General features: G+C 41.8%; 1 protein-coding gene across 7 annotated transcripts in view; it reads left to right on the forward strand.

The window, feature by feature from the left end:
• The window catches only part of LOC106968330 (protocadherin alpha-C2), a 195,817-nt gene that overhangs the window by 26,793 nt on the left and 146,681 nt on the right, over positions 1–22,343 (forward strand). Inside the window, exons 1-2 of one of the 7 annotated variants that reach the window (XM_053222115.1) lie at positions 4,588–14,358; positions 16,241–18,689. The exons of 3 other annotated variants lie outside the window; for them this stretch is intronic. In XM_053222115.1, coding sequence (XP_053078090.1) covers positions 11,962–14,358; positions 16,241–16,327 — 2,484 coding nt within the window. In that variant the 5' untranslated portion in view covers positions 4,588–11,961 and the 3' untranslated portion in view covers positions 16,328–18,689. Of the gene's footprint in view, positions 1–1,399; positions 4,560–4,587; positions 14,359–15,656; positions 21,100–22,343 lie in introns of those variants that run through there. 3 more of the 7 variants (XM_053222068.1, XM_053222093.1, XM_053222080.1) reach the window with 3 other exon arrangements.

The raw sequence follows: 22,343 nt of genomic DNA on the forward strand, positions 1-22,343 counted from the left end.
TATTAGATAGATCTAGATTAATTAGTTTAAGATGATGCTTCTCATCTTGGTATTACAGTAGTCTGTGAGGATTTTGCAAGTATATGAGAATTTTGGAGCATGGGTGGTGGTATGTGTCCATTTGACAAATCCTTTTGTGACTCTCATTTTCTCATTTTGAGGAAGAGTTTAATCATCTCCAGCTGATAACATTACAGATGAATTCATGGTAAAATTTACATTTGGGCTTGACTTTGATATCAGGATAACATTTTTATAGGTAAAGAGAGAGGTAATTTTAGAAACACTTTGAACAAAGGTTGCACTGACGAAGAAGACAAGGAGGTGATCTATTTCGTCTGCAAAATAGAATTCACATTGGAGAGTAGTCAAAAATAAAACTGGGAATGTTGGTTTTGATCCCATCTCAGGTCGTGTAGAAGTTATTCTAATGTCATGGAATTTCTACCTTTAACTGTACTCATGAAAATAAATATGGTAGTATGTGAAAGAAAAGACAGATGGACTGTTGACAGACTTTGAATAGGGCAAGTAACGGATGAGGACTGATAAAAAATTCATACAGGTGACATGTACAATGTTCACTGCATTAAATCAAAATGAGAATTTCAAGGGTTTGAATTTGGGTGTTGTTAATGATGTCTCTTCATAATCTTCAAAGTGTAATCAAATTATTTTCTGAGAGTCATCACCATGCATAGGTAAAAATGTCAATGAGAACCATAGAAAGAGGGAAGGAAGATGTGGGTTTGGGAATAACTTCAATAAAAGTCTTATTTGAGGGGCGCCTGGGTGGCGCAGTTGGTTAGGCATCCGACTTCAGCCAGGTCACCATCTCGCGGTCCGTGAGTTCGGGCCCCGCGTCGGGCTCTGGGCTGATGGCTCAGAGCCTGGAGCCTGTTTCCGATTCTGTGTCTCCCTCTCTCTCTGCCCCTCCCCCGTTCATGCTCTGTCTCTCTCTGTCCCCCAAAAAATAAATAAACGTTGAAAAAAAAATTAAAAAAAAGTCTTATTTGAAACATTGGAAATGGATGAGGACACTTAAAGGAAAGCATATACAAAGTTAAGATTGAAAGAAAAGGATGAACTCATTTAGGAGTAGCTGAAGGATCAGAGAAGCAAAGAACTATGGGTAGATATTCCACTAGAATTTGCAAGAATCAAGTATGTTAAGGAAAATTTTTTGAAGGGGAGGCCTAATATAAACTGCAGGGAAATTTAGAAATGGAAACAATATGCACTAAAATTTTCATCTTCCATCATTACATTTTTTTAATGTTTATTTATTTTTGAAGGAGAGAGAGAGAGAGCATGAGCAGGGGAGGAGCAGAGAGAGAGGGAGACAGAATCAGAAGCAGGCTCCAGGCTCTGAGCTGTCAGCACAGAGCCCAATGTGGGGCTCAAACTCAGGAACTGGAAGATCATGACCTGAGCTGAAGTCTGACGCTTAACCCAGTGAGCCACCCAGGCGCCCCCATCTTCCATTATTAAGTAAAAGAAACAGTCTTAGGAGTATTTGATATTCACTGAAAAAAGAAATAATGGACTGCAATCTATAAGATTTTTTAAATGTGGATAAAATTTGTTAATTTAAAAGTACATTCTTTTCCCATAGCAAAATATAATAACATATCCTGTAACAGAAGAATATGCACAAGTTTCTTCTCTACATAAAGAGATTAGGATAGTTTGCACTTCTAATTCCCAGGCTTACTTCAGATCACAAATTTTCTAACCTGGTTGATAACAGTAATTAAATTATTGGGAGAAAGTTGTTTCTCTATGAATTATCTGATCCCTTACCCTAGTCTAAATTCATAAAAGAAGTCAGATGAGATGAAAATGGCTCTGAAAATTACAAACATAAGGAGATTTACTATTAAATTAAGGCAAAATAAGATTTTTTTTTAATTTAAAGGACTATAGCGTAGCGAAATTATGTGAATTCATTTCTTACCCTTTGTAGTCGCATGATGTCGCTGTCTACCATGAAGTTAATCTAGTTGTTACAGTATTCAAAATTCATTCCTTCTGTTACTGCTTGGTTCCACAAGTGCTGAGTGATGGCAGGCGCAGAATTGGATTAACAGAGTCGGATCATACAATATTTCATCTTAATGACGAGGCAAGATCTTCTGATGGAAATAAAACAAGTATTTGACATGGTTATTACCCTGGAAGGCCCACTGGGATCTCGGTGTCTGCTGCTCTCGCTTCTGCTGCTCGTAGCCTGGGAGGAGGGCAGCTGCCAGGTTCAGTACTCGGTCCCGGAGGAGGCTAAACATGGCACCTTCGTGGGCCGCATCGCCCAGGACCTGGGGCTGGAGCTGGCGGAGCTGGTGCCGCGCCTTTTCCGAGTGGAGTCCAAAGGCCGCGGGGATCTTCTCGAGGTAAATCTGCAGAATGGCATTTTGTTTGTGAATTCTCGGATCGACCGCGAGGAACTGTGTGGGCGAAACGCGGAGTGCAGCATCCACCTGGAGGTGATCGTGGACAGCCCGCTGCAGGTTTTCCATGTGGAAGTGGTGGTGAAGGACATTAATGACAACCCGCCTGTGTTTCGTTTAAAGGAACAAAGAGTGCTGATTTACGAATCAAGGCTGCCAGATTCTCTGTTTCCACTAGAGGGCGCGTCAGATGCGGATGTTGGCTCAAATTCTCTTTTAACCTATAGACTCAGTTCCAGCGAATACTTCTCCCTAGATGTGAAAACCAATAGTGATGACAATACACAAATTGGGCTCGTGTTAAAGAAATCCTTGGACAGAGAGGAAGCTCCCGAACATAACTTATTTCTGACAGCCACTGACGGAGGCAAACCTGAACTCACAGGCACTGTTCAGCTGCTGGTCACTGTGCTGGACGTGAATGACAATGCTCCCGATTTCGAACAGACTGAATATGAAGTAAGAATATTCGAAAACTCGGGTAACGGAACAATAGTAATCAGACTTAATGCTTCTGATCGGGATGAAGGAGTGAATGGGGAGATTTCATACTCTTTTAATAGTCTCGTTCCAACCATGGTTAGCGACCAGTTTAAAATAGATCCAAATACTGGAGAAATAGTAATTAGAGGGAATTTAGATTTTGAAAAAGTAAATTTATACAAAATTCGTATTGACGCGACGGACAAAGGCCACCCACCCATGGCTGGCCATTGCACCGTTTTATTGAAGGTTTTGGATGAAAATGATAATGTCCCTCAGATTGCATTGACTTCTTTATCCTTACCTGTCCGAGAGGACGCTCAATTAGGTACTGTGATTGCCCTGATTAGCGTGTCAGATCTCGACTCCGGTGCCAACGGCCAGGTGACCTGCTTTCTGACGCCCCATGTCCCCTTCAAGCTGGTGTCCACCTTCAAGAATTACTATTCGCTGGTGCTGGACAGCGCCCTGGACCGCGAGAGCGTGCCGGACTATGCTCTAGTAGTGACAGCACGGGACGGGGGCTCGCCTTCGCTGTCGGCCACGGCCAGCGTGTCCGTGGAAGTGGCCGACGTGAACGACAACGCGCCGACATTCGCGCAGGCCGAGTACACGGTGTTCGTGAAGGAGAACAACCCTCCCGGCTGCCACATCTTCACGGTGTCCGCGCGGGACGCGGACGCGCAGGAGAACGCGCTGGTGTCCTACTCGCTGGTGGAGCGGCGGGTGGGCGAGCGTGCGCTGTCGAGCTACGTGTCGGTGCACGCGGAGAGCGGCAAGGTGTACGCGCTGCAGCCGCTGGACCACGAGGAGCTGGAGCTGCTGCAGTTCCAAGTGAGCGCGTGCGACGCGGGCGTGCCCCCGCTGGGCAGCAACGTGACGCTGCAGGTGTTCGTGCTGGACGAGAACGACAACGCGCCCGCGCTGCTGCCGCTGCCTGGGGCGGGCGGCGCGGGCGGCGCCGTGAGCGAGCTGGTGTGGCGGTCGGTGGGCGCGGGCCACGTGGTGGCGAAGGTGCGCGCGGTGGACGCGGACTCGGGCTACAACGCGTGGCTGTCGTACGAGCTGCAGCCGGCGGCGGGTGGCGCGCGCAGCCCGTTCCGCGTGGCGCTGTACACGGGCGAGATCAGCACGACGCGCAGCCTGGACGAGGCGGACTCGCTGCGCCAGCGCCTGCTGGTGCTGGTGAGGGACCACGGCGAGCCGGCGCTGACGGCCACGGCCACCGTGCTGCTGTCGCTGGTGGAGAGCGGCCAGGCGCCCAAGGCCTCGTCGCGGGTGTTGGCGGGCGCCGCTGGCGCGGAGACGGCGCTGGTGGATGTCAACGTGTACCTGATCATCGCCATCTGCGCGGTGTCCAGCCTGCTGGTGCTCACGCTGCTGCTGTACGTGGCGCTGCGGTGCTCGGCGCCGCCCAGCGAGGGCGCGTGCGGGCCGGGGAAGCCCACGCTGGTGTGTTCCAGCGCGGTGGGGAGCTGGTCGTACTCGCAGCAGAGGCGGCAGAGGGTGTGCTCTGGGGAGGGTCCGCCCAAGACCGACCTCATGGCTTTCAGCCCTGGCCATCCACCCTGTCCATTAGTGGGTGATACGAGCCAACATCAGGATTTAAATGATGATCATGGTGCCAAGGTAAGTCTGAATTTTCATAATTAACATTTAATATATACTTGAAATGTTAAATTGTTTCCCAAGAATTTTTTATGTTTTCCTATTTTTAAAAATTGGAATACATTTACTTAAAACACATCTGTTCATTTTTTGGTTAACTATTGTAATCGATGTGGTTTGTTACTGGTCTTAATTTAAACTGGAACCAGACTTTCTATTTGTGGTGTTTCCTTTAATTGTGATAAACATTTTTTCTAATTAATTCTGTAGAATTTTTCATTTCTTTGTGTTTGATCCAAATAGTGTAGAAAGAGAAATTCAAGGGAATTTGCACTTTGAGCAAGTAAATTCATATAAAATATGCATTCCTCAGGCACTGCAAATCTCTTGAAAAAGTAAATTTTGAAAAATCTTTTATTTTGAATTTTATTTGGTGAGTTGCTTTTCAAGGAGAGCTATTTCTTTAAAAAAATTTTTAATTTAAATTCCAGTTAGTTAACATACAGAGTTACATTAGTTTCAGGTGTACAACTTAGTGATTCAATATTTTCATACAGTACCGGATGCTCATCACAAGTGCACTCCTTAATCCCTATCATCTGTTTAACCCTATGGTAAACATCAGTTTGCTCTCTATAGTTAAGGGTCTGTTTCTTGATTTGCTTCTTTCTTTTTTCCCCTTTTCCCTTTGTTTTGTTTCTTAAGTTGCACATATGAATGAATTCATATCATATTGGTCTTTCTCTGACTTATTTTTCTTAGCATAATACTCTAGCTCCATCCACCTTGTTGCAAATGGCAAGATTTCATTCTTTTTACGGCTGAGTAATATTCCATCGTGAATCTATGTACCACATTTTCTTTATCCATTCATCAGTTGAAGGACACTTGGGCTGTTTCCATACTTTGCCTATTGTAGATAATGCTGCTGTAAACATCAGTGTGCATGTATCCCTTTGAATTATTATTTTTGTATTCTTTGGTAAATACCTAGTAGTGCAATTGCTGGGTAATAGGGTAGTTCTATTTTGAACTTTTGGAGGAATCTCCATACTGTTTTCCAGAGTGGCTGCACCAGGTTGCATTCTCACCAGCAGTGTAGGAGGGTTCCCCTTTCTTCACATCCTTGTCAACACCCGTGGTTTCTTGTGTTTTTGATTGCAGCCATTCTGACATGTATGCCATGATATCTCATTATAGTTTTGGTTTGTATTTCCCTGACTGTGAGTGATATTGAGCATCTTTTCTTTTGTCTTTGGGCCATATGGATGTCTATTTTGGAAAAATGTCTATTCATGTCTTCTGCCCATTTTAAATCAGATTATTCATTTTGGGGTGTTGAGTTTTATAAGTACTTCCTATATTTGGATATCAACCATTTATTAGATATGTCATTTGCAAATATCTTCCCCATTCTGCAGGTTGCCTTTTACTTTTGTTGACTAATTCCTTCACTTGGCAGAAGTTTTTATTTTGATGAAGTTCCAATGGTTTATTTTTGCTTTTGTTTCCCTTGCCTCAGTTGACATATCTAGAAAGAACTTGCTATTGGTCATGTCAAAAAGGTTACTACTTGCGTTCTCCTCTAGGATTTTCACGGTTTCAGGTTTATCCTTTAGGTCTTTAATCTACTTTGAATTTATTTTTGTGTATTATTTTGTGTAAGAACGTGGTCCAATTTGTTCTTTTGCATGTTATCATCCGGTTTTCCCAACACCATTTGTTGAAGGGACTGTCTTTTTTCCCTTGGATATTATTTTCTTCTTTGTCAAAGATTAATTGACCATTTAGTTGTGGGTTCATTTCTGGGTTTTCTATTCTGTTCTGTTGATCTCTGTGTCTATTTTTGTACCAATACCATACTGTCTTGATCACTACAGCTTTGGAATATAACTTGAAGTCCAGAGATGTGATGCCTCCAGCTCTGGTTTTATTTTTCAAGGTTGCTTTGGCTCTTCAGGGTCTTTTGTGACCTAAAATGTAAATTTTTGGATTATTTGTTCCTGCTCTATGAAAAATGCTGCTGATATTTTGTTAGGGATTGCATTATATGTGTAGATTGCACTGGGTAGTTTTGACATTTTAACAATATTTGTTCTTTGAATCCATGAGCAGGGAATGTCTTTCCATTTCTTTGTGTCATCGTCAATTTCTTTCACAAGTGTTTTATAGTTTTCACAGTACAGGTATTTTACCCCTTTGGTTAGGTTTATTCCTAGGCATCTTATTGGTTTTGATGTAAGTGTGAATGAGATTGATTCCTTAATTTCTCTTTCTGCTATTTCATTATTGGTGTATAGAAATGCAACAGATTTCTGCACGTTAATTTTGTGTCTTGCGACCTTACTGAATTTGTGTATCATTTCTAACAGTTTTTTGGTGGAGTCTTTCAGGTTTCCTACATAGAGTATCATGTCATCTGCAAATAGTCAAAGTTTGACTTCTTCCTTGCTGATTTGGATGCCTTTTATTTCTTTTTGTTGTCTGACTGCTGTGGCTGGGACTTCCAGTACTATGTTGAATAACAGTAGTGAGAGTGAACATCCTTATCTTTTTCATGACTGTAGAGGAAAAGCTCTGTTTTTCCTCACTGAGAATATTAGCTGTGGGTTTTTAACATATGGCCTTTATTATGTTGAGGTATGTTCCCTCTAAACCTACTTTGTTGAGAGTTTTTATCATGAATGGATTTTGTGCTTTGTCAAATGCTTTTTCTGCATCTACTGAAAGGATCATATGGTTCTTATTCTTTATTTTTGGGGTGTATTACATTGATTGATTTATAAATAAATTAAAGTAATATTCTTTATTAATGGGGTATATTACACTGATTGATTTGTAAATATTGAACCACCTTGCAACCTAGGAATAAATCCCACTTGATCATGGTGAATGATTTTTTTTTTTAATGTATTGTTGGATTCAGCCTCATAGAATAAGTTTGGAAGTTTTCTTTACCTTTCCGTTTTTTCAAATAGTTTGAGAAGAATAGGTATTAACTCTTTTTTTTTAACTTTTGTATTCCCATCTGTTTTTTTTTTAATATTTATTTATTTTTGAAAGAGAGAGACACACACACACACAGTGTGAGTAGGGGAGGGGCAGAGAGAGAGGGAGACAGAATCTGAAGAAGGCTCCAGGCTCCAAGCTGTCAGCATAGAGCTCAGTGTGGAACTTGAACTCATGAACTGTGAGATCATGACCTGAGCTGAAGTTGGACACTTAACTCACTGAGCCACCCACTCACCCCTATTAACTCTTCTTTAAATGTTTGGTAGAATTTGCCTTGAAGTCATCTGGCCCTGGACTTTTGTTTCTTGGGAGTTTTTTGATTACTGATTCCATTTCTTTGCCATTTCAGAAATAGGTCTGTTCAAGTTTTCTGTTTCTTCCTATTTCAGTTTTGGTAATTATATGTTTCTAGGAATTTATCCATTTCTTTCAGGTTGTCCAATTTATTGGCATATAGTTTTTCATAACATTCTCTTATAATTGTTTGTATTTATGTGGTGTTGGTTGTTATTTCTCCTCTCTCTTTGTGATTTTTAAAAATTTGGGTCTTTTCTCTTTTCTTTCTGATAAGTCTGACTAGACGTTTATGAATTTTATTAATGTTTTCAAAGAACCAGCTTCTGGTTTCATTGATCTGTTCTATTGTTTTTCTCTTTTTTTAAGTTTGTATATCATTTATTTCTGCTCTAATCTCTCCTATGTCCCTCCATCAGTTGGCTTTAGGGTTCATTTATTGTTCTTCCTCTAGCTCCTTTAGGTGTAAGTTCAGGCTGTTTATTTGAGATTTTTTCTTGCTTCTTAAGGTAACCCTGTATTGCTGTATACTTTTTTTCTTAGGACAGCTTTTGCTGCATCGCCAAGGTTTTGGATCATCGTTTGTTTCTATGTATTTTTAAAAATGTCTTCTTTGATTTCCTGGTTGACCCATTCAATGTGTATCATCATGATGTTTAACCTCCCTGTATTTGTGGTCTTTCCAGATTTTTCTTGTGGTTGACTTCTAGTTTCATAGTGTTCTGGTTAGAAAAGGTGCATGGTGTGATTTCAGTCTTTTTATATTTGTTGAGGCTTGATTTGTGACCTAATAAGTGATCTATTCTGGAGAATGTTCCATGTGCACTCCAGAAGAATGTGAATTCTACTGCTTTAGGATGGAATGTTCTGAATATAACTGTTAAGTCCATCTGGTCCAATGTGTCATTTAAAGCCATTGTTTCCTTGTTTATTTTCTGTTTAAATGATCTGTCCATTGATATAAGTGGGGTGGTAAAGTCCCCTACTGTTATTGCATTATTATCAATTAGTTCCCTTATATTTGTTATTAGTTGTTTTACATATTTGGGTGCTTTCACGTTGGGTGCATAAATATTTACAATTGTTAGATCTTCTTGGATTGTCTCCTTCATTATGATATAGTACCCTCCTTTAAGGTAAGTGTACTCTTAATCCCCTTTACCTATTTCACCCTTCTTCCCACCCACCTCCCCTCTGGTAACCATCTTCTCTTAGTTAAGAGTCTGTTTTTTTGTTTGTTTGTTTGTTTGTCTCATTTTTCCCCTTTATTCATTTGTTTTGTTTCTTAAATTCCACATATGAATGAAATCATATGGTATTTGTATTTCTCTGACTGATTTATTTTACTTAGCATTATACTCTCTAGATCTATCCATATATTTGCAAATGGCAGGATTTCATTCTTTTTATGGCTAAATAATATTCCATTGTATATATATACCATCTCTTCTTTAGCCACTCATCTATCAATGGAAATGGGCTGCTTCCATAATTTGGCTGTTGTAAATAATGCTGCAGTAAACAGGGGTGCATATATCCCTTCAACTTGGTGTTTTCATATTCTTTGGGTAGATACTCAGTAGCGTAATAAATGGACCATATGATAATTCTATTTTTAAATTTTTGATGAACTTCCATATTGTCTTCAATAGTGTCCACACCAGTTTGCATCCCTCCCAAAAGTGCATGAGGGTTCCATTTTCCCCATATCATCACCAATACTTGTTGCCTTTTTTTTTTAAATTTTAGCCATTCTGATAGGTATGAGGTGATACCTCATTATGGTTTTGACTAGCGTTTCCCTGCTGTTGAGTGAATGTTGGACATCTTTTCGTGTGTCTTTTGGCCATTTGTATGTTTTCTTTGGAGAAATGTCTATTCACATTTTCTGCCCATTTTTAATTGGATTATTTGGTTTTTGGGTGTTGAGTTGTATAAATTCTTTATACATTTTGGATACTAACCCTTCAGATATGTCATCTGGAAATATCTTCTCCCATTCAGTCGGTTGTCTTTTAGTTTTGTTGCCTGTTTCCTTTGCTGTGCAAAAGTTTTTTATTTTAATGAGGTCCGAATAGTTTATTTTTGTTTTTATTTACCTTGCCTCAGGTGACACATCTAGAAAGATGTTATGGCCAATGTCAGAGAAATTACTGCAAGTGCTCATTTCTATGATTTTTATGATTTCAGCTCTCACATTTAGGTCCTTAATCCATTTTGAGTTTATTTTTGTATATGGTGTAAGAAAGTGGTCCATTTTCATTCTTTTGCATGAGCTGTCTGTTTTTCCAACATCATTTGTTGAAGAGACTATTTTTTTCCATTGCATATTCTTGCTTCCAAGTGTTGTGAGTTTCAGAATTTTAGTGAACATTTACATTCCTTGCTTATTTAAAAGAAAGGTATGTGTAAGTCAAAGAAAGGAGGGTCACCAGGATGATGTGAGCTTTGGAAGCTGTATTATCTGAGTAACTGATTATGTTACTCATGACTGTAACTTTTTTGTAATGTAGTTTGATTTTTTTAACTCTAAATTAGACTCTGATTTGTATGGTCACAGAAATTCACCCCTCTAGCTCACACCTAGTTGGACTAATATGTAATGTCCACAGCAGACTTTCAAGAACCATTTATAGTACTTAACTTTAAAGAAATGAGGGCGCTTTAAAAATGTGAACCAGTAGGCTTAGCTAAATTATATTCATAGTTGCTGTTTATAGAATTGTTATTAGTATACCTTTTGAGTTTATAGTCAACATATCATCCTGAAATATTCTTTAACTTATAACTAGCTCCCCTATTCTCCATTTTAAAAGGAAATCTAAGTTAAGACTACGATTTCCAACCTACCAGACTTAAACATTTTTTATAAACCTATGCCACTGTAAGTTATATGACTAAATGCTATTAAAGACAATTAATTATGAGAAATGTGGTTTTAAAATTTGTACCTGCTCTTATTTAGTGTTACTACATAAATGGTATGCCTCTGTGGTTTTATTGTCCATTTTTGTGCTAATTAAAACCATGCAGATTGGAAAAATCTCAGGCAGATCAAAATTGGAAAGCAATACAGGTGTAATAATTATTCTACTTGCAATTGGGAACATGGGAATAAAATACTCATGAGAATTTGCTCTGTTAAGTAAAACTGAAAATGATAAAACACCCCAAGCTTGATTGAAGGATTGCTCTAAGTATGACAGATGAATACTAACATTATGTGATGAAATAAATTTATGTTATGAAATAATCTCAATTAAATTGGAGACTGTAAAAACAGGTGGACATTCATAAAATCTGGGACTTAGAAAGAATGGAAAGAATAAAGAGATAAGAACCATGAACTTTTGGAATGGAGTATATAAATTCTGATGAAAAGAAAAATTCAAGATACTTTCTCCATGCAAAATTCACTTAATACAAATGATTTCTCTTCAAAGACCCCACTAACCCTCTATTATTGTGTTTTCTCAAGAAAAGTATATGAATTAGTTGCTTATATTCCTTGCTTCCTACAAACAAATACCTCTTCTAAGTTTTTCTTCCATTCGTAAATACTTGAGATCTTGGGTCCCTAGAGATACCAAGAATTTTCTTAACAGAAATCTAAGAAATGAAGTTGTCTGAACTTTATATAAACAAAAGATTTTAAAATTTACTGCTTCTGACATGATTCATTTTATTTTTATTTTAAAACTGGGAAAACGTATTTTCAAGGCATAAGGAGACCACAGTTATGGTCACACTAAATATTCAGAAGTTAAGTCTCTTAATGCTTTAAGCAAACATGAGAAGTGTTGTTCTACGCTTTAAGAAAACTGAAGGAAAAAAATCAGAGGTTAAAATAAAATTCAACATTTATTAATAAAATTGATCATTATAGTTCTTACTTACTATTTGACCACATGATGTCGCTCTTTACCGCGAAATTCTCTCATTCAAGGCAAAACGAAGTCCTCCGTTTTCATATTAGAAAGATTCTCCACTGTGTTTTTCTATGCGGATGTTGAACAATGGAGAGCACATCAGGATAGTAACGAAGAGATAAGATTCCTCCAAATTTTGAGATAAGTTACGCCGATTTGAATAATTTTAAAATCCCAATTAATTTGAAATGGTGTACTCGAATCGAGGCGACTGGGGGCACCAGCATCTACTGCTGTTTTTTATAATCCTCACAGCCTGGGAAAGCGGAAGCGGCCAGGTCCACTACTCAGTCCCGGAGGAGGCCAAACACGGCACCTTCGTGGGCCGCATCGCGCAGGACTTGGGGCTGGAGCTGGCGGAGCTGGTGCCGCGCCTTTTCCGAGTGGCTTCCAAAGGCCACGGGGACCTTCTGGAGGTAAACCTGCAGAATGGTATTTTGTTTGTGAATTCTCGGATCGACCGCGAGGAGCTGTGTGGGCGGAGCGCGGAATGCAGCATCCACCTGGAGGTGATCGTGGACAGGCCGCTGCAGGTTTTCCATGTGGAAGTGGAGGTGAAGGACATTAACGACAACCCGCCCGTATTCCCGGAGACAAAAAAGAATCTGTTTATAGCCGAATCCAGGATGCTAGACTCTAGGTTTCCACTAGAGGACGCTTCCGATGCAGATATCGAGGAGAACGCTCTGTTGACTTACAGACTGAGCCCCAACGAGTTTTTCTCTCTGGACGTACCAACCAATGGCGAACAGGAAAAACCTCTTGGTCTTGTATTACGGAAATCTTTAGACAGGGAAGAATCTCCGGAACTTCATTTATTGCTCACAGCCACTGATAGAGGCAAACCTGAGCTGACTGGCACTGTTCAGTTACTCATCAAAGTGCTGGATGCCAATGACAACGCACCAGTTTTCGACAGAACACTCTATGTGGCGAAATTACCAGAAAATGTTCCCAATGGAACATTAGTAATTAAACTTAATGCCTCAGATTTGGATGACGGCATGAATGGGGATATTATTTACTCATTCTCTAGTGACGTTTCCCCAGATATAAAATCTAAATTCTACATGGATGCCATAAATGGAGAAATTATAGCAATAGGACATATCGATTTTGAAGAATGTAAAACCTACAAAATTCGAGTAGAAGCGATCGATAAAGGCTATCTACCACTAGCTGGTCACTGTACAGTTCTTGTGCAAGTTTTGGACGCTAACGATAATGCTCCAGAGTTGACTGTTACTTCCCTGTCTCTCCCTATCTCAGAGAATGCTCAGCGGGGCACAGTCATCACCTTGATCAGTGTGTCTGACCGAGATTCTGGAGCTAATGGCCAGGTGACCTGCACACTGTCGCCCCATGTCCCCTTCAAGCTGGTGTCCACCTTCAAGAATTACTATTCGCTGGTGCTGGACAGCGCCCTGGACCGCGAGAGCGTGGCGAACTATGAGCTGCTGGTGACCGCACGGGACGGGGGCTCGCCTTCGCTGTCGGCCACGGCCAGCGTGTCCGTGGAAGTGGCCGACGTGAACGACAACGCGCCGACATTCGCGCAGGCCGAGTACACGGTGTTCGTGAAGGAGAACAACCCTCCCGGCTGCCACATCTTCACGGTGTCCGCGCGGGACGCGGACGCGCAGGAGAACGCGCTGGTGTCCTACTCGCTGGTGGAGCGGCGGGTGGGCGAGCGTGCGCTGTCGAGCTACGTGTCGGTGCACGCGGAGAGCGGCAAGGTGTACGCGCTGCAGCCGCTGGACCACGAGGAGCTGGAGCTGCTGCAGTTCCAAGTGAGCGCGCGCGACGCGGGCGTGCCCCCGCTGGGCAGCAACGTGACGCTGCAGGTGTTCGTGCTGGACGAGAACGACAACGCGCCCGCGCTGCTGCCGCTGCCTGGGGCGGGCGGCGTGGGCGGCGCCGTGAGCGAGCTGGTGTGGCGGTCGGTGGGCGCGGGCCACGTGGTGGCGAAGGTGCGCGCGGTGGACGCGGACTCGGGCTACAACGCGTGGCTGTCGTACGAGCTGCAGCCGGCGGCGGGTGGCGCGCGCAGCCCGTTCCGCGTGGCGCTGTACACGGGCGAGATCAGCACGACGCGCAGCCTGGACGAGGCGGACTCGCTGCGCCAGCGCCTGCTGGTGCTGGTGAGGGACCACGGCGAGCCGGCGCTGACGGCCACGGCCACCGTGCTGCTGTCGCTGGTGGAGAGCGGCCAGGCGCCCAAGGCCTCGTCGCGGGTGTTGGCGGGCGCCGCTGGCGCGGAGACGGCGCTGGTGGATGTCAACGTGTACCTGATCATCGCCATCTGCGCGGTGTCCAGCCTGCTGGTGCTCACGCTGCTGCTGTACGTGGCGCTGCGGTGCTCGGCGCCGCCCAGCGAGGGCGCGTGCGGGCCGGGGAAGCCCACGCTGGTGTGTTCCAGCGCGGTGGGGAGCTGGTCGTACTCGCAGCAGAGGCGGCAGAGGGTGTGCTCTGGGGAGGGTCCGCCCAAGACCGACCTCATGGCTTTCAGCCCCAGCCTTCCCCCGTGTCCTGGATCTCTGAATCCAACGGAAGATCCACAAGCTTCTTTGGAGTCTTCTGGAAAGGTCGGTTGTTCAAATATTTTATTTATTTATAGATTTATATTTGAAGCCTGAAAAATATTATCGTTACCTCAGACGGTACTTAAATAGTTTTAGCCAGTTATTACAGAGATCTGTCAATATTTTCTTGTTTTTCAGAAGTGGGTACTTTTTTATACCTGACTTTTGAGTTTCAATTTCTAATGAGAATCATTAAAAACCATACATTGAGTAGGTATTTATTGGGTGCTGAATCAGTTTTATTTAAAATCTGTTATGGGGTCGTATTGAATTTCTATAGCCAGGCTACCTCTCTGCCTGAGAAGTATCAGTTGAAAAACAATTTAATTGCTACACATTAAGTATACTTCAGCATCACTCTGTCATTTATTCATTTCTAAAGTATGCATGATATTTTAGTATAATTCTGTTGTTTATAAGAAACCCATAAGCAGAAATATGTAGTAGCTGTTACCTTGTTAACTTTGTAGTTTTTTACTTTCCTCTGGATGGAGACTGGAAACATGGTTGGTCAGCACTACTCAGTGTTTACGTCAATGAGTAAATTTCAGCGTACCCTCGAAATCAGTCACTTTGCTTTAGGAATCAAACACCAAATGTTAGAAATGTAACACTCCTTCCAACTTGTGTAAAATATGTTTCTTTATGCTTGACATTGATATTTTATCTGATATTGGAGAAAATACTTCCTGACATGTACTTTCTTTCTTCAAATGACTTTCTCCTTTTTACTAAAAATTTTGTTAGTATATAATGTTTGAGCATTAGAGATATATCTAAATTCTATACTCTGAATTCTCTTGAAATTCATAGTCTGTAACTTAAAAAGTTACTCCATCAGTGGAGAGGATGATTTACTTTTCTTCTCAATATTCTGAAAGACAGAAATCTGGAGATGAGATTATACACCTTTAAACTTATTACATGTTAAATTTATATTTCCTGAATTGTGGTGGTTCTTCACACTGGGTCTTTAGTCCAAGCTTTTATTTTCTAATTTATATTTTAGAAACTTCCTGTATATTTATGTAGCATTTTTGTTATGTGACTTATTTTTATATTCTGGTGTTTTTATTGTGTTAGATATTTTACAAGGTACTCCTTAATTAAAAACTCAGCAGAGTGGGGAACCTGGGTGGCTCAGTTGTTAAACATCCAGCTCTTGGTTTTCCCTCAGGTTATGATCTCATGGTTTGTGAGTTTGAGCCCCTCCCCAGGCTCTGCACTGAGAGCATGGAGCCTGCTTGGGATTCTCTCTCCCTCTCTCTCTGCCCTTCCCCTGCTCATGCATGCTTTCTCTTCTCTCTCCAAATAAATAAATGAACTTAAAAAAAAAAACTCAGAGCAAAATCAGAGTACCTTTGAGAATAGAGCCACAATATAACAATGAAAGTGCAAGTGAAATTAATTTAAATAATATATTTCAGTATTTTTTTCTTTTCCCTTATAGAGGACATGTTTGTTATATGTTACAAAGTGATCTGTTTTCTTTTCATCATGTTTATTTCCAAACTTGAGTATTCTCTGAGCTCCTGTAATCAATCTTGTCTACGTCTGTCAGCATAACTCGCCTTAGATCTAGACTTATACCTTCAAATATCTCTGTCCTTGCACTTTTTTTCAGGTTCCATATGTCACTTAAATTGGGCTCAGGTATTTGATTATATGTTATATGGATTATATGGATCGAGGAGTGCTAGAAATCTAACTCCCCGCTCCTTTAGTCTCTTAGAGCTAGTATTATTTATTATTTACTATGTTTTCTATAATTATAAATTTTATTCTTTATTATTGATAGCTGTATTGATATAATTGGTAATTTCATCCTTTATATTAATATTCATTTTCTCTTTAATATGGGCTATCATCATGTGCAAATTTTCAGAAGATCAGTGAACATCTAGCAATGTATTTATCTTTTGGATCATCAGGAAGCATGCACACACTGGGATCCAGGGAGGTTAGGATTTGAAACAGCTGAGAAGTTCAAAATGGAGAAGTGAGAGCATGGAAGACATTTTACTTTTTTGCCTAGTAACTAGCCCTCTGTGTTCCTGTGGGTAACACTCCTCACTTCAAGCAGCAACCATTAAATCAATAATGAAACTTCCTATGTCAGCCCCTAAATTGTAGTTTTTATATAGGGTTAACTATCTAAGTTCTGACTTAATCTTAGACACTTTTGAGAGTGAAGGGACACTATAAGTAAGTATACAAGACTACAGACATAAACAGAGTATATCCCAGGTAACTTGGGGTCTATGGCCAGCCTATCCTATCCTAGACCTGATAATGCTAACTGCATTAGCAACATCTGGAGTCCTTATTGAACATTCTGGTTCCCAGACTCTACTCCACAATTTCTGAAATAAGTAGGACTGGCAAACTTGCTTTTCAATAAGCACTCCAGGTGTTTCTTATTCAGCTGAAGTTTTAGATCTAATAGGCTTATGAGACACTTAGCGAAGCAAGTTCCTATTATTTGAGAGTATATAATTTAACTACCCCTGCTTTGTATTCATTATTGCAGATTTAACTGGCACATTTATGCTATTACTTGCTATAAAATGCACATTAACAGGAATGGAGTATAGTTTATATTATTACCTTGTGTTGCGATGATTATTCACTAATAAACTTATTTTTAGATTCCAGAAAGTAGCTCAAACTAAACATTGATTGGTATCGTAGATAGACACATAAGTTGTTACACTTTAATTTGTGCTTTACAAGAAAAATAGCCACTAAAACCAGAATTTGAATGGATTTTCACCTAGGGTCAATCTGAAGAAGTAGAAGATTATAAAAACAATTTAATGGCACACATGAATCCATGAATGAAATGACTCTCATTCCTGTCACTTTTTTTGTTCATAAGTGTCAGTCTGTTTTTCAGCTCTTAATAGCAACTGAAAGAGTTCAAAATTATTGATCTCTGTTATAACTTACAATATCATTAAAGTAAAGAAAATAACCTTTGGATAAGACCAAAGGTCCTATTACTAAGTTTTTCCTTTTTGGGGAAAAAAAGAACTTTTTCTCTTTTTTCAGTAGTGCAGATATATTAATAGAGAATTTCATTTGCTAAATACTTGATTCTAAAAACTTTAAGACAGAAAATATTTTACTCCAGGCGATAATGGATATTTTATTGACACTGATAAAACTATTAGATAATTCCCAAACTGTATATTTGGGGTACTCAAAAAGCTTAAATGTAACAAAGATGAAAGTGCTTATCTTTAGAATCATAATTAAAGTTCTTTTTTCCCATGTAAGATACATATAAAAAATGTAACTTCTCCCTGTATAACTGATTTCTCAAAAAAGTACTTTTCTGCTTTCCTAAGATGGGAACCACCCACCACTCAGCCTGTGTAGTAGCAATCGTAAAGGTATTGCAGAATGATAATATTATATAGGTAATAATTTTTACCAAAAAGCTGATTTTGGTCTAGACCATTATGAAAATAAATGTGGCTAAATTGAGGGCTGAAAATATCGCCATTTATGAGCCATTCACTTTCCTTAAGGTAATATCCTAGGTCTCCTTAAGGTAATATCCTAGGTATCTAATGTATCATAATTCACACAACCCCCATATTATTATTGTGTGAATGTTATGAAACTGGAAACAGAGACAGAGAGAGTCACACAACCAGTAAGTTTAAGAATAGGAATCAGAATGGAGTCATTTCCAATATTGAGCCGGTGTTCTTCTCTCAACTTTCTAGTGATTACTGAAATTTAAGAGTTTCAAACACCTCACAGAGAAGTGATACTTGAGATTAGCATCTGGTAAGGTTTATTTAATCGCAAAAATAATGAGAAAGAGAAATGAATTAAGTATCAAACTTGAAGACATATAAATTTGTTATCCAGCAAAATACTAATACACTAGTATTATAAAATATTAAGAGCATTTTCAAATGTAGCTAATGAGAGTCATGGGGAAGAAATTACTTCCCGAGATTCTGAATTTAAGAAAATGCTGAACTGAAGGTCGACAATGATTATTATTATGTACAAAAGAGACCTCATGTGAAGTTTTGAAGATCCATAGAGCTACAAATATGTACAAATAGAATCAAACGCTGTGAATGAAGGACAAGTTGTTAAAACTCACGGAATTGTACTTACACATTCAGCCACCGGATGTCGCTGTCTTCCACAAAATTTTTTTTGGAACAAAGGCATAATCCTGTTTCTCGAGGACTAGAAAGGAACTACATTCGCAGATCTCGGCCGTTTCCATAAAAGTGGATGTAAGAAATCGAATAGGAAAATTCAGACAGCAGTTGTTCTAGACCGCTGATTCATCAACTTGTAAATCGGCAGAAAGGTATGATGTTGGTCTACAGACCCAGGGGGCCAAGAGACTGGCGCCTGCTTCTCTTGCTTCTGCTCGTCGCAGCCTGGAAGGCGGGGAGGGGTCAGGTCCACTACTCGGTCCCGGAGGAAGCCAAACACGGCACCTTCGTGGGCCGCATCGCGCAGGACCTGGGGCTGGAGCTGGCGGAGCTGGTGCCGCGGTTTTTCCGAGTGGAGTCCAAAGGTCGCGGGGATCTTCTGGAGGTAAATCTGCAGAATGGTATTTTGTTTGTGAATGCTCGGATCGACCGGGAGGAGTTGTGCGGGCGGAACGCAGAGTGTAGCATCCACCTGGAGGTGATCGTGGACAGGCCGCTGCAGGTTTTCCATGTGGAGGTGGAGGTGAAGGACATTAACGACAACCCACCAGTCTTCTCCGTCTCAGAACAAAAGCTTTCAATACCCGAATCTCGACTGCTTGACTCTCGATTTCCGCTAGAAGGCGCATCTGATGCGGATGTTGGAGAGAATGCAGTGCTTACTTACAGACTCAGTCCAAATGAGTTTTTCATTCTTGATATTATAAACAAAAAAGACAAAGGCAAATTTCCAGTGCTTGTTCTAGGAAAAATGCTGGATCGTGAAGAAAATCCTCAGCTTCAGTTATTATTAACGGCAACCGATGGAGGCAAACCCGAATATACTGGATCTGTTACTCTGCTGATCTTGGTGTTGGATGCCAATGATAATGCGCCTATGTGTGACCGATCCGTTTATGAAGTTAAAATGTATGAAAATTCAGCGAACCAAACGTTAGTAATATGGCTGAATGCGTCTGATGCGGATGAAGGAATAAACAAAGAAATGATATATTCATTTAGTGCTTTGGTTCCATCCAGCGTAAGAAGGAAATTTCTAATGAATGAAAAAACGGGAGAAATACGAATAAATGATGCTATTGACTTTGAGGATAGTAACACTTATGAAATTCATGTAGATGTGACAGATACAGGAAACCCACCTATGGTTGGTCACTGCACTGTCTTAGTGGAAATTCTGGATGAAAATGATAATTCACCTGAGGTGGTTATCACTTCTTTGGCTCTTCCGGTACAAGAAGATGCTCAGGTAGGCACTGTCATCGCCCTGATCAGCGTGTCCGACCGTGATTCTGGAGCTAATGGCCAGGTGACCTGCACACTGTCGCCCCATGTCCCCTTCAAGCTGGTGTCCACCTTCAAGAATTACTATTCGCTGGTGCTGGACAGCGCCCTGGACCGCGAGAGCGTGGCGAACTATGAGCTGCTGGTGACCGCACGGGACGGGGGCTCGCCTTCGCTGTCGGCCACGGCCAGCGTGTCCGTGGAAGTGGCCGACGTGAACGACAACGCGCCGACATTCGCGCAGGCCGAGTACACGGTGTTCGTGAAGGAGAACAACCCTCCCGGCTGCCACATCTTCACGGTGTCCGCGCGGGACGCGGACGCGCAGGAGAACGCGCTGGTGTCCTACTCGCTGGTGGAGCGGCGGGTGGGCGAGCGTGCGCTGTCGAGCTACGTGTCGGTGCACGCGGAGAGCGGCAAGGTGTACGCGCTGCAGCCGCTGGACCACGAGGAGCTGGAGCTGCTGCAGTTCCAAGTGAGCGCGCGCGACGCGGGCGTGCCCCCGCTGGGCAGCAACGTGACGCTGCAGGTGTTCGTGCTGGACGAGAACGACAACGCGCCCGCGCTGCTGCCGCTGCCTGGGGCGGGCGGCGCGGGCGGCGCCGTGAGCGAGCTGGTGTGGCGGTCGGTGGGCGCGGGCCACGTGGTGGCGAAGGTGCGCGCGGTGGACGCGGACTCGGGCTACAACGCGTGGCTGTCGTACGAGCTGCAGCCGGCGGCGGGTGGCGCGCGCAGCGCGTTCCGCGTGGCGCTGTACACGGGCGAGATCAGCACGACGCGCAGCCTGGACGAGGCGGACTCGCCGCGCCAGCGCCTGCTGGTGCTGGTGAGGGACCACGGCGAGCCGGCGCTGACGGCCACGGCCACCGTGCTGCTGTCGCTGGTGGAGAGCGGCCAGGCGCCCAAGGCCTCGTCGCGGGTGTTGGCGGGCGCCGCTGGCGCGGAGACGGCGCTGGTGGATGTCAACGTGTACCTGATCATCGCCATCTGCGCGGTGTCCAGCCTGCTGGTGCTCACGCTGCTGCTGTACGTGGCGCTGCGGTGCTCGGCGCCGCCCAGCGAGGGCGCGTGCGGGCGGGGGAAGCCCACGCTGGTGTGTTCCAGCGCGGTGGGGAGCTGGTCGTACTCGCAGCAGAGGCGTCAGAGGGTGTGCTCTGGGGAGGGTCCGCCCAAGACCGACCTCATGGCTTTTAGTCCCAGCCTTACCCCGTGTCCAGTACCAGATGTGCAAAGGGAAGAACAGTCTAGTGGAGAGGACTACTCAAGGAAGGTGAGTTATTACTTTTTATTTCCATATGTTGCCTTATGAATAATATTTTATTAACCGCTTTCCCCCATCTTATGTATGTCTCGGATATCTTCATCCTTTAAAACAGCATATTTCTATAATCAAATATTTTAGTAATACCTAATATAATATTTATTTTAAAGTTCATGCTGTATTTTGTCTATTGTACCTTATGTATTTTTTCTTGATACTTCAATTTTTTAAATTATTCAACCTATTTTTAAATATTTATATTTCCAATACAAGTATTTGATGTAGTTTGTAGGTTTTTTCCCTTAAACCACTGTCTTTTTTATGTTACAAGTATTTATGAGATTAGTACTTTATTTAATTTGTACTCATTAGTACTTTAATTTTATTTAACTTTCAAATCTAAATTTTGAAATGACCCTATTATCTTAACAAAGACTGCTCTGGTAAATTCTCTTGATGGTGAAACAATATAACTTATAATGCATACTATATCCTCAGTAGGCAGTGTTTACATTTTGTTTTTAATGGTAAGATGTGTAGACTTAAAGTTTGTTCATAAATGTCATAATTGGGGCACCTGGATGGCTCATTCGGTTTAGCATCCTACTTTGACTCAGGTCATGGTCTTACGGGTTCGAACCCCACACTGGGTTCCCTCCTATGAGCAGGAAGCCTGCTTAGGATCCTCTGTCCTCTTCTCTCTCTGCCCCCCACCCCCCGCCCACTCGCAGGCTCTCTCGCAAAAATAAACATTAAACATAAAAATAGTTATTATGTAATAGTTATTGACATAATTTTACGCAGTAGCTTTTTATCATCTACTCCTCTATCAGCATGAAATCTTGCTTATGATATTCAAGTATTAGCTTTTTCATTCTGAGGAAAGAGTCATGATTATGTTTAATAATGGAGAATATTTGAAAATCACTTTAAGGAGCTCAAAAAAGTTACTTTAGTCAAAATTAATATGAAAAATTTGAAGAGAAAATTGAATTGTTCTCTTAGAATGTTTCCTACTGATTTCATATCATATAAGTGCAATTTAGGTTATAACTACTTTAGTCATCTTAAACAGGGTTGTGTTGGAAGAGGTGGACTGAGAAATGCCAGATAATTAACTCGCAGGATGCCAACACTATCCTATTCATTATTACATTCTAAAACATGTTATCTGGTCCCTATGATTTAATTTTTGTTTAAGTTCAGTGTTACCAAAATAGCAGTGCAACTAGTTTACAATCTTGACTCTGGTT

Source organism: Acinonyx jubatus, chromosome A1 (genome assembly GCF_027475565.1).
Source record: "Acinonyx jubatus isolate Ajub_Pintada_27869175 chromosome A1, VMU_Ajub_asm_v1.0, whole genome shotgun sequence".
NCBI classification, from domain to species: domain Eukaryota; kingdom Metazoa; phylum Chordata; class Mammalia; order Carnivora; family Felidae; genus Acinonyx; species Acinonyx jubatus.